The sequence below is a fragment of the Frieseomelitta varia genome, unplaced genomic scaffold (assembly GCF_011392965.1).
Source record: "Frieseomelitta varia isolate USP_RPSP 00005682 unplaced genomic scaffold, Fvar_1.2 scaffold_189, whole genome shotgun sequence".
Lineage (NCBI taxonomy): Eukaryota > Metazoa > Arthropoda > Insecta > Hymenoptera > Apidae > Frieseomelitta > Frieseomelitta varia.
This window is the reverse complement of record NW_025109627.1, coordinates 344967-357550: the sequence shown is the minus strand read 5'-3', so window position 1 is coordinate 357550 and position 12584 is coordinate 344967. Positions and strand designations below refer to the sequence as shown.

General features: G+C 38.3%; 1 protein-coding gene across 1 annotated transcript in view; it reads left to right on the top strand.

Annotated features, from left to right (window-relative positions):
- LOC122539054 (nephrin-like) overlaps positions 1–12584 on the top strand; it is a gene marked incomplete at its 5' end in the record, with an annotated part of 105440 nt that overhangs the window by 73423 nt on the left and 19433 nt on the right. The window contains one exon of the mRNA XM_043673646.1: positions 3384–3572. Within this exon, the coding sequence (XP_043529581.1) occupies positions 3384–3572 (189 nt within the window). The remainder of the gene's footprint in view (positions 1–3383; positions 3573–12584) is intronic.

Genomic DNA, 12584 nt, shown 5'->3' with positions numbered 1-12584 from the left:
GTATTCTGTCTCTGTGATTGTCTCGTCGTTCATTTAGAAAACATAATTATCTGCTCCTCTTTACTTTGCGGATTTGTAGAGTAAATTTGTAGATTAAATTTGTTGCGTTTTTTAGCCGTCGTGCGTGATTTATAATCTGTCCGATCTTTCCGAAGATTGGTAAGTGTAACTTACTTGTGATTTGTAGAACATTGAACGAAAAGTTCTTGCATCTTCGAAATTTTTAATTTATTATTATTATACGCGCGTGAATTTGATTTAAATGTAACATGGTAATTTTGCTACGATGTTTCTTACCATAATTCGACTAAAGTCACAAATTAGACGAAAAAATACTGAGAAACACGCGAAAATCTCGAGAAACAGATCACGCGTAACTCACCCTCGTAATTTTACCCGTGTCCATCAACTAACCAGAGAAAATAAGCTCGAGACTCTCTAAGTAATCTCGTAGAGACCAAGCTTTCGTGAATGTTCCGTGTGTAGCCGGGACGGATGATAATTTTCGGCGACGAGGAGGTTAATTTCCGGTCGGGGACGGGTGGCGATACGTGCCAGAAAGACGTGGATACGCGCACGAAGAATCCCATGGAGAGTAACCGGGGAATCAAGAGGTACTCCGGAGCTCGTTGGCGTGTATCAGTCTCGCGCGGTGGTTATTGGTCGAAAAACGCATTTTCCAACGGTGGATAGCCAGCCAGCTCGTAGATAGAAACTCGTTCTGGGGGGAAGCGAAGCGCCGATTCCGGTGCAACCGATCGAGAGCACGCTGCATCGGGGCAAATGAAGTGGCAAATAACCGTTATGTCGAAGTTTCCTGGTCAATGCGTTTGTGTTTCCTTCTACTCTTTCTACTTTCCTCCCCCGCCCACCCCCTCCTCGCGCTCTCTGTTCGCCGATGCTCTGTATTTCTCTTTCCGTCGGCGAATCGTTTCCGCTGACAGGAGACTCGAGCAGGAACGTTGCCTGATTTTTGTGCAACGATTCTCTTCCAGCCGCCGGTGCTCATCGGTCATCCGGCGATCCTACGGTTTCTGAGAAGAAAAACCCAGGTTTAAAGGGAAGAAAGTATCGGGGAGGGGAAAAGGGAGGAATAATGTCATACATAGCGTTGGCTCAGAAAAGATTGAGAAGGGAAAGAGAGAGAAAAAGTCACAGAAAACTAAATATAGAGACACAACTAAAGTAAAGAAAGTATAGTACCAAAGAGAGAAATATATTGAGTGTAGAGGCAGTGTGCAAATATCATTCTCTATTAGTCTAATTAGTCTGTGTATAGTATAAAGTTTGATTAAAGCATGCAATACTAAAAGTAATAAGAGAAAACTTGACAACCAAGGGAATTAAAACGGGAAACAAAATGTAAAGAGTAATGTAAGACACTGAGGTCTATTTCTAGGCTGAAATAAAGATTCATTCGTTCATACATAGTACATGGTATCGCAGCTGATTCTGAGAGTTTCGAACGAGAAAGAATTTTTTGAACAATTCGGATTGAAATGTGGAGGTTTGCCGACGTTTGAAAGTAAATTTGAGAGTTTTTCGATGAGAGAGAAGATAAAAGTTGTTTTGTACTTTTTTCCTTTTCTTTTTTTTCAAGTACTAGATATAGTTTCGTTGAAACGAGAGAAGGATTAAATCAATCATCCTGGATAATTGGCGCGAATTTTATAATCTCTGGTATTACGCATATCGACGATTAAATTCGTTTCGCTTTGAATTTCAAGAATATGATACGAAAGTATATTTAAAATACGCGTAATAAAAAATATATGATAAAAAAAAAATGACACGTGCAGAATAACTCTTGAACTTTCGTTCGTTGTTTGAAACCAAAGTCTCAAAGTACGAGAGTTTCATACAATAAGTGAAAAGTAAGAGAAAAACGACGATCGAAATTAGAGAAAGATATCGAATGACGAAATACTCTTTTGAATTGGAGTTTCATAATGGATGAGCAAGGGTTGCCCATTCGATGGGAGAAAAGATGATCTCTGAGATGTGTAATGTAATATCGAGCGCATGATTTTCTTGAACGTAACGTGGATTAACAATCTTCCTTTCGTTTCCTTGGCGTTAAGGAAAATGAAACGAGGTGAAACTAATTTTTCGTTCGCACAAAGGAAGCTGCCGTTTATATTTAGCAGCGCGGTAGCAGCGATCGTATCTGGAACAGGTATTAATAATACAAAAATGATGAAAAAAACATTGTTCGTTTACCCGTTTACGAACACTCGGGTCTATTGATTACCGCGTGTGTATCGGCGGGGAAAAATTGTGTTTATCGTGGATCCACACGATTGTTCTCTCCTTTGTTTGCACTACCTGCGTCGGTATTAAAAAGTTGTCGGATATATATTGCTTGAAATTCGTTTCGATCTTTTTTCTGAGAACAGGTTTCGATCTTTGTTCCGAGAACACAAGAACATTAATTGAGAGAAATTTGTGACTGAGGTTTCATGAAATAGTTTTAGGATATTCTTAAGATACGTTTAAAATACTTTCAAAAAATATAACGTACAAGTTGAAATTTGTATGTTTATGATTGTAATTTTGAAAAGTAGAACTTTGGTTAAAAATAATTATTTTATCTGTTGAACATTTTATTGTAGAGTGTATTTATATCTCGAATATTTCATTAGTATATTACTACGTGGTTTGGAAATTTATAATAAAATTCTCTAGATAGATAGAAAATACCATAAGTGAAAATGTAGATGATTTGACGTTTGGAAGTTATGGATTATTAGAACTAACGTCACAGGTTAGTTAAATATGTGAAAAGTGATATCCTAGGTCGTACGTTTACACTACGTAGAATTCTTCGTATAAAAAGGGAGCTTTTGAACGTCTGGAAGTTAGTTTTTAACTTGAGAATAGTTTTCTCGTTTCTTGCGAACTTTTTATGTAGAGTCCTATTACTTTATGGTAAAAATACTGTGCGAAACTGACTACCTTTGCGAATTTCGACTGATAACTTTTCACATATTTAGTTACTAGAACTACATTATTATATATTTTATTATACATTTCAATAATCAATTTACATTATATTTTATATTTCATTTTGATAATTATTTAGAAATGATTAGTCATCATTAGTTGTCATCCATCTTACAATATCTTCTATCTGAAATAACTTTTGTATGATATTTGTATTTTTATAATAATAATAATAATTTATTATTATAAAAATACAAATATCATACAAAAGTTATTTCAAGTGAATCGCCCTTTAATATAAAGGTATTAATTATTAAAGTATAAAAATATATAAAAAGTATTAAATATAAAAATATATAAAAATATATAAAAATATTAAACACAAGTACACACGTTACCCCTTAGACGTACTGACGTACATTTAATCGTCTCTGTTGCAGCACGACCGCAAAAAGTGGAGATCAGCAACTACCCGAACAAGAAGAAGATCGAGGTGAAAGTTGGCGAGTCTCGTCGTTTGGAATGCGTGGTCCGATCGGCGAAACCAGCTGCCTCGATCGTCTGGTATCGTGGAAACGTTCCAATCAAAGGAGGCGACACGGTCATTACGCCGATTTCGATCGAGGGTGGTGAGTAAATTCATTGTTACTCGCCCGTTCTAAACTCGTTTCCCCTGTTGCAAAAACTTTTCTTACCCCTCGATGAAAAAAGTATCGATCGGCCTCCAGCTTCTTATCTCAGAAAGAGACTTTACATCCAGTTCTACTACTCTAGTAGACGCGTTTGCCTGAAAAGGCGTGTTTAGAACTTTGTTCCCGAGAACGATTTTTAAACGTTGTCTCCAATGTACCAGGAAAGGACACTGTAATTCTTTGAAAGTAGTTTTTTTTTTCAGTTTATCTCAGCGTGAAACGTTAAATATTATTCGTGACTTGCTAAAGATTTGATTCAGATGTTCTGAATATTTGAATTACGGATCATTTTTAAATTAATTACTTGCGTATAGGTATAAGTTGAAGGATGATCTACTGCGAAATACTAAGATTCGACCAGAAATGAAAAGCATTTTAGAAAGGGGAGATTTTTGGAATTAAGATCAAAAGTCGTTGTCTTCCACAATTACATTCTATTGCACGAAAAAACGAAGGTTCGTTTAGAAAGTTGTGTAATAAAGAATTACATGATAGAACGGGCTTGTAACACCGCGAGACGAAACGAAAATAACACGATCAGAAAGTATGACGAGGAGGGCAAAAGCCGAGTCTCGACAAGATAGATCGACTAGAAATAATTGACAGAATCTTGACAGTCGAGACGCGACCGAGACGAATGAGATTTCTTGCCGAAATTAAGTCCAACCCTTATACAATCTTCTCGAGCCATGATTAATCTTTGTTTACTCGATCGTGAATTACCAGCTAAATTTCATTTTCTCCTCGAGAGATGCCTTGCAGTTCGTCGTCCTTCTCATTAGTCAAATTTAGTAGTTGGAAGATTCCCTCTTAAAAGGACTATCCTTTTATTTCCCCTTTTATCTTCCTTCTAGACACGTTTCGATGAATATTTATCAAACGAACGATACCTGGTGTTTCCTCATAGGACGAAACTATTAATTGTTTATTGTTTCACATGAGCAAGTTCGTTAAACAGTTCGATCCAGTCGTATTACCACAGTACGAAATTCACAAGTGTGTTTCACGAGAATATCGGACGTTATTTCAGATCTTGCGGAATTTACGTTTAATTTCAAGTGAGCGATAAACTTTAAAATATGATTTTTATGTGAAGCAAAATGCACGGACATGCGACACCGGATGTGTGCAGAAAACATTCGTTGAAATTACAAGATTCCCCCGCCGGATGTGAAATCATTTATAAAATATAATACACAATGCGAATTAAAATCCATCGACGATGTGGAGTGAAATAGAACGAGATTTAATTACGTTAATGACTATTTCAAAGCATCAATTATTATTATTTTTGATTAAGTAACAATAAATAACAAGGAATACAATAAACTTTGCAGTTTCCAGCGATTCTGAAATTTACCTCGTTCTCCATCCACGCGAGCATATTCACAAGAATGTGTTAATAAATTTCGTAAAAATCCATCAAGTATTCTCGAATAAAAGTACGCGCTTCTTTACTGAATAAACACGAAAGTTATGAAGCGTTAATCCAGCGTTAATCAGCGTACAAAAGTGGTTTCATTCGACCAGAATCTCCCTAGACTAGATTGATCCATTTTTATCGGCAATTAAGAGCATAGACGCGGAAGAGCATAGACGCGGGTCTACGGGCCCGCTAGTGCAATAACAAATTCGAAACGAACGCTCGTAGAAAGAAGAAAACAATAAGGAGGAAGGTTGGCAGGGAGGTGGAGAATAAAAGAAAGACGGGAGCGAAAGGCTGGTGGGAGGTTTCGTTTTTCGTCGGCGGATAGGAGCAAACAAGAAGAAGGAGCAATTTCCAAACAGAGCGTAATCGCTTCTGCCGAGCGTTATATCGATCGTTGCACGGGGTTTCCCCGGAATAAAATGGAGGAACAACGTTGAACAGACGTCCACGGACGGGTTGAAAAAAGGTTACAAAAGATGAGTGCTGCGGGAGCAGAAGCAATAGGCGGGACACGAGGGAAAAGAGGCCATAATGGTTCGACGAGCAAAGACCTCGACTTTTATTCCCTCCCTCCCCTCTTTCCTTCCTTCCTTCCTTCCTTCCTTCCTTCCTTCGGCCGGGACCATTCTATATAATAATTAATGAATATGAAACAGACCGAGGCCCTTGGACGCGGCCCAACCACTCGTTATCTTTATTTAAATCCTACTTTAGAGCACCCCTCGGCTCTACCCTCGGTCGCCGATTTAATCAACCCTAAAGATCTGTTTATAACGCGGCCAGGTAATAGCGAAGACACCAGACCGCATGGGAACTCGGAATCGGATAGAATAAATATTGGATATTGGAAGACGCGATTGGGGAGTGAACTTGGCGAGAGCCGAGCGATCGACATGGGGACTAGGTAATGAAGGATCCGTGAAGCGTTTGATGCAAATTTAACGCTCCTATCGTGCTCGAGTTTATACAGGGGGCGCGACTATATTTCTATGGTGGTTGTCTTTTGATATTGATCTTCGAGAGAGCAGAGTTCTGTGGACTTCATTTTTCCTTTCTTTAAATTACAATTCGTCTATATAGTTTCAAATCACGCGTAATATCACGCAAGTAGAGAAACTGAAAAAACTCTGCGCGATACAATTCGCGTAGAGAAGACAAAGCCCGAAAGAACGAAAAGCAAAAAAAAAAAGGAAAACAAAAAGAGAGAAAGAGAGAGAGAGGGAGAAAGGAAGGAGAAAAAGGAAAAAAAATTCAGGAAATTTTCGTCGCAGTCAGTCCATGACCAAAAGGAAGTGACCGTGTTTCGCGTATTTTTGCGTTCGCAACAAATACGAATGGAACGAGAATCCGCGCGAGCAGAACAAAAGGCTGAACGAAATTCAGGTCGCGAACTGGGTGCGCGCTACCCGGCGCGCTTTGAAAACGCCGCTTAAAGCTTCCCTTCGACTTCCCTCGGACATTTTTTGTCAAAGTGGCCACTCGCTTTGCCGGATTTGTCAAAGAACACGAACATGTCCTGCGGGCCAAAAGATCCGTGTCATCGTCCGTTTTCTCTCCACTTGTTACGTCTTTTCAACGGGAACCAGACATTTTCTGCACGGGAAACCTCGACCGTCCGCCGCAGTCACTCGCCTCGAACAACGTTCGAAAACATTTCCGGCGTTTCCTACCGCGTGTCCTTCTTTTTTTTTTTTTTTTTCCTTTTCTTTTCTTCTTCTCTTTCCCTCGCGTCGCAAATTTAAGATCCTCTTTCGCAGCCAGTTTGCATGAATTCAGTGCGTTCGGGTTTTCGTTGGGCGAGAGAAATTCCTGACATCCAGACGTAAATTAGTAAACACGCTTTCGGAGAAGATCTAAGTACCAGTGGAAGATTCCCTTTTCACAACAGGCTAAAACAAGTTGTGTTTCAATTGGAATTTATTCAAGCGATTCGAGGACTTTGTGCAAGATGAGCATGATGCAGGTTAAAGTTAAAGTCGAACGTTCATTCTTATGGATTCGTTTGTGCAATTAATCAAATTGGAAAATAAATATGTATATTGGTTTAAAGAAGATTTGAATCTTGTCTCGAAGGAAAAAATTGAAACGTTTATAACGTGGACCTGAGAAAGTTCGGGAAGACAGTTTCTCCTTCTAAAGGATACTCTTTCGAAGACTGTGTGATAGAGGTGAGAAGGTTAAACGAGTGCCATTTCTTTTTATTTCAGCTGCCGCTCTAAATTCCTCGCATTACCCTTAATTTGGAGAAGCAGTCCGCGATTTTAATCTTCTCATCATCTGTGAATTTAGATCCTACAACCGTGGCTCGCGATAGTGAGTCTGAGAACAGCAAATTTTGTAATTGTAATTCTTGCAAATTTTATACGGAACAATAAATATTTCTAAACATAGAAATTCCATTCCTTCCATACCGCTATAATGACTGTGACACCTGTGTTACGAATTTTCACATCTTCAAAAATCCCGCGAATGCGTAAAATATCCCCTTCGCTTGTCTAACAAGTTTAACAAGCGTAAATCCGGTCGTTGGAAAAACTTGGCAGATCAACGCCGCTGCCTGGCGTATCCCCCGAAAGCCCAAGATAAATTTCAACGCGTAATCGCTCAAATTACAGGGATCGTTCTAAACAGACACTTGCCACGTACGTACGACGTTGACGTGAAAGGTACCGGCAGTTTCTTCCCGTTTCTCGGGCGCAGTTCGAATCATTTTTTCCCGGGGATGGTTTAATATTTAAACGGGGCCGCGCTATTCTTCTAGCTAGTGTTTTTTGAAAGCACACCAGAGGATAACTTAATAGAGTGTCTTAGTTGCTCCATTATATCCTTTCCAACAATGCACTTCCACCCGCCTCTCTCTCTCTCTTTCTCTCTCACTCTCTTTCTCTTGCTCCACCGCGCCACCCCTTATTGCTCGCCCCATATTCCCGGTTCTTTTCGTGCTGCTGCTTCAACATAGTTAACGTTTCATGATCCCTAGGGTCGTAACTATGGTTTGCAGTACTTGTTCCGCCAGCTTGAAAGTTTTATCTACAGCCGTACAGGCTGCGTGAAGATTTTTCGTTGGTAATTCGCCTAGCTGCAACGATAAAGCCCGCTCTTCTACGCCGCGGCGACGATATTAATTGCAATTGCTTCTCCCGGCTACTTCCGCCCTCCTCTCCCGTCGATTTAACGTCGTTTCGTTCCTCGACTCGAATCAATCATTCGGAAAAAGGAAACGGACGTGTTTCCGCTTTGATCGTTTTAATCAGTAATAAGATTGCACGATGGCCGGAAGGGCAGAGAAGAAAGTGGGGAGAGAGCGCCGAAGAAAATGCACGTTTCAGATTATATATTAACGGCGGCGTGACCGTTGATTCTAGGAAAACGGTGCAACTCGAACGCGATCCTCGAAAGAGACTTGTTAATATCAATTCTTACATCGTTCTTTTCTCTCTTTTGTTTCTTTTTTTCGTCCCACTTTCTGTTTCCTGGGCTTAGAACAAACGCAACGTTTCGAAATTAGGACCGTCCCTTCCAACACGTCGGTTGCCCCTTTGAACTTGATATCAGGGACGTTCTTCGATAGTAAAATACAGTACAATGACTTGAGAAAATATTAATACAACTTCTTTTCAGGAAAGAATTTCGTAAATCGAGGTGAGACGATAATATAATATACGTTGTTGAACGTAATTGCTTTTGGTGGACAACGTGATTTCAGAATATTCAATTATGTTCAGTTGAAAGGAATGAGAAAACGGAGAAATTTAAAGAATTATTAATAAGATGTAAAACAGGAGATGGATTATTCCGTTTTAATCTGTATTTCATGCAAAATTGCATTATGCGATCGTATTTTAATTTGTACTTATGCGATAATGATACAGATTGGTTGGAACGCCGGATACAGAATTAAATTTGTACTTAAATTAAATGAAAATTAAATATAACGCCGACGAATTAATATCCCGTACGATTCAAGGAGGTTCGATGGCATTTAAATATGAATTGAAAAGAAGCATGAATTCTGAGACAATTTTAAACAAAGCTCTTGTTTCTCGAATTCGATTAGCTGAATATATTATATAAAATAAAATTACTACAGAATTTTATGCTTCTTGTTTTCCTATAAATCTAAAGAGTAACAGTTGTGCATATCATTAGCCAAATCATTGAAATAAAATTCTAAACGTTATTTAAAGAAATTTATAAAATAATAAATAATTTTCAACGTATCCCAAAGAACATTGCTGCTTTAAAGAAGTTACGAAACCAGTGAAAAGCACATCAGACTGAAGCTTTCTCTCACTATAGAGAAACATGTACGTCTACATGTTTATAAAAAAGAAAATAATTTGCTATAATTCGTCATAAACGCTCTTAACATTTCAATATCTGTCTCTTTCGTTCAAATGGTGAAATTATTTTTTTTTTTTTTTTTCTTTTTGAAAAATCCGTGAAACGTAAGTCGTTTCTGTTTCGTCCGGAAATCTCTGGGAGACGAAAGACGAACTAGCACAGCACAGCTCGTCATCCAGTTGGATTTCACACTTTGCAGCAAAATTTCGTGGTTTACGACTAGTTTACAACTAAGTCCCGTGAGTTGGTCTACTCCTAACTATGCCCACGCAAGTTCTCGCTGTCGTTCGCACACGTTCCATCGCGTCGCGTGAGTTACGAAACTCATCGTTTTCTAAGTCAATAGACGCTTTTCGTTGATTGCACTCGCAGATGTCTCTGTTCACCTCGTTAAATCACTGTACCATCAATTACCGATTTCGAACAACAGTTGTTAGAATGCTGACCGTACGAAATTTGAATAACAAATTAATAGCTTACAGTGAACTGAGCATACGGATTGTTAACATTAATAATAATTTGTAATAATGCGTTTTCACGTAGAATGAAACAGAAAAAAGCAACGTGCGTGTTTTCCAAGAAGAATTTTATAACTTTGTTACCATAGCTGTTCTAGCAAATATAAATTGCTCTCGTGAAGTCAGTTTCAAGTGAAAAATTGTCGATACTTTAAACTGTCAAATTTCGTTAAAAAAGGGGATCATACAACAATCTACTTGCTCTCATTTTAAAACGTAAAACTCCTGTTTTCACTACCCTGAATTTGTTCTTTTTTTTTTTTTTTTCTAAGATATTTTGACATATAGCAAACGAAAAAGCGTTCTTTTCTTTTAAAAGAAATTATAAAAATTCACACAAAATTTAAAGTATCTTTGGGAAAAGAGACGCTTAAAAATGAGACCAAGTAGATTCTTATGTGATTTTCTTTTACGAAGTTACAACAGTTTATTTTTCATCGGTGTGTTGGTCAGTTATACTCCTCACCGTGCACATTCCATCGAAAGTCAATAATTTCATTAAAATTTCCTTTTGATACTTAAAATTTATTTAAATTTAAAATTGATAAATTTCACATTGCAAAATTAATTTAGAAAGGTAATTGAGCGAGGAAAAGGAAATCGCGGCAGCGCATAATAATTTTAATAGACCACCGACTCGAATTCTGATCAATATTTTACAATCATCCACACGTTATTATTTATTTTCTTGATTAATTATTTTTAAGAAAGGTATCGTGAAATTTCCAACGAGGAGAACGGTTCGCCACGCCGGACCTCGTATAAGAAATAATTTATATTGCGAAATGATATCCATTAGCCAACAAACAGTCGTATAATTACCATCAAAGGCAGGCTGCATGACAATCGTTTAATTAATATTGAAAATAGTCGACGATAATTTTCATATCCGTGCACGTCGTCCAGAACAGGTATCAATTAACCAAACAGCGAGATCATTAAATTTAATTAATATCGACTCGCGAGTGTCAAGTGCTTAGTAAAATAATTAATGAACATACCGAAACGAACGTTCCAAGATCCTGAACGCACCGTATAATATTCTCGGAGCATTTTCGATCTTTCTTGTAATCTTACTTACGCACTCACACTTCGGCACACCAGAAAATACATACATACGTATCTACCAACCGTCCATGTTCCCTTATGATCGTTGTTCCCGACGAGCGAAACACTTATTCCTTCATCCCCGAATAACACACAACCGTCCGTAATTAATACACGACGAAGATCGTTTCAAGGTATCACGGAAATTTACACTCACGCCGCGAAACATAATTCTGTAATTGAAATTGTGCGTTGATTAAATTCGTAATTATGCATCGCGTTCCAGCGACTTCCCCAATTCTGGCGGATTTTCGATAAATGTCGATGACTCGGTGGGAAAGATATATTGGAGCCGGAGGAATCGAAAGGCCTTGTTCGATAAATCGGATGGTGTTAGACGAGACTGATATCAGAGAACAAAACCGCATTTTCCAGCGGCGTTCGAGCGCGTTCCGTTTTAATAGCGTCGGCAAATGGCGTCGTTGCGGAAGTCGTGACTTCTTGAAAACGAACAGGTGTCGCTGCACCGGGTAAAAGCCTGCCCGGTCTTATTTCGCAATGATTTTAACTGTGTCTGGAGAACGATCGGATGGAGCGTAAACCGAGTAAATGTCGGCAAGTGGCGACGTCACGGAAATCGAATATCTTTTTTAAGCGGGTGTTCTTTTACTTTTGCATCGTTGAGAATCTTGTTATCACGTTAGTCGATTTTCATTTGCCGCTAGCTTCGGCGTTAGTCGATTTTTAACAATACGCACTGAAAAATCTAATGGGCGACAAGAATTTCAGAGACGAGTGTAAGATTAGTAGAATATCATTTGATGAAAGTAAATACTGGAGATCTTCTCTGTTGGAAATAACTATAAAAATAATTGCAATTGACAATAACCTACGATGAACTTCTGATATATTTCACACTATTTTGTGATCGTACACATCTTCTACAAATATTTTTACAGTCTTTTCAAATTCTTTTCTCTCCTCGTCAGATGTTTTTCATTCTTCTTTCTGTCTTCCTTTCCCATTCATTGTTGTATGTTCATAAAAGATGGCATCGCTTTAATGAGAATGTTTCTTGCTTTCGTCATTTTATTGCCGGAGAACACTTTCGTAACAAGAAATTAAACGATGCTGTCACATCACGCGTCACATCACGAGATTTATCATCGGAAGAATCTAATTCGTAATATCGAATTTAGAAAAGATAATTTTCACGGATTAACAATCCAAGAAAGTTCGTCACGAAAGATAAACGAACGAGTGTTCTTCTGTTTTCTCTCTCTCTTTATACGTTTTTGTTAAGCAGCATCGATGCATTATCGTAAAATTTGCGGATGTGTCCATGTCTACAGTCTTTGAAGGAAGAGGACTTCAAAGCGAGTGAACCTGTAGAAATAAATTTAATTTAGAGTTTTCTTAATCTATAGGATCTTTAGAGCAAGCTTTAAAAGGATCTACTTAGTTTTATGGAAACGTGTACGCGTGTTTGTGAGAGATGGATGAGAGTTCGCATTTGACCAAGGTAAAAGGGAGAGCCTGAGAAAATCGACCCGCGAGACAGTGAAATACGCGAGTTACGGATCGTTCTTTTCTTTTTCTTCCTCTTTTTAT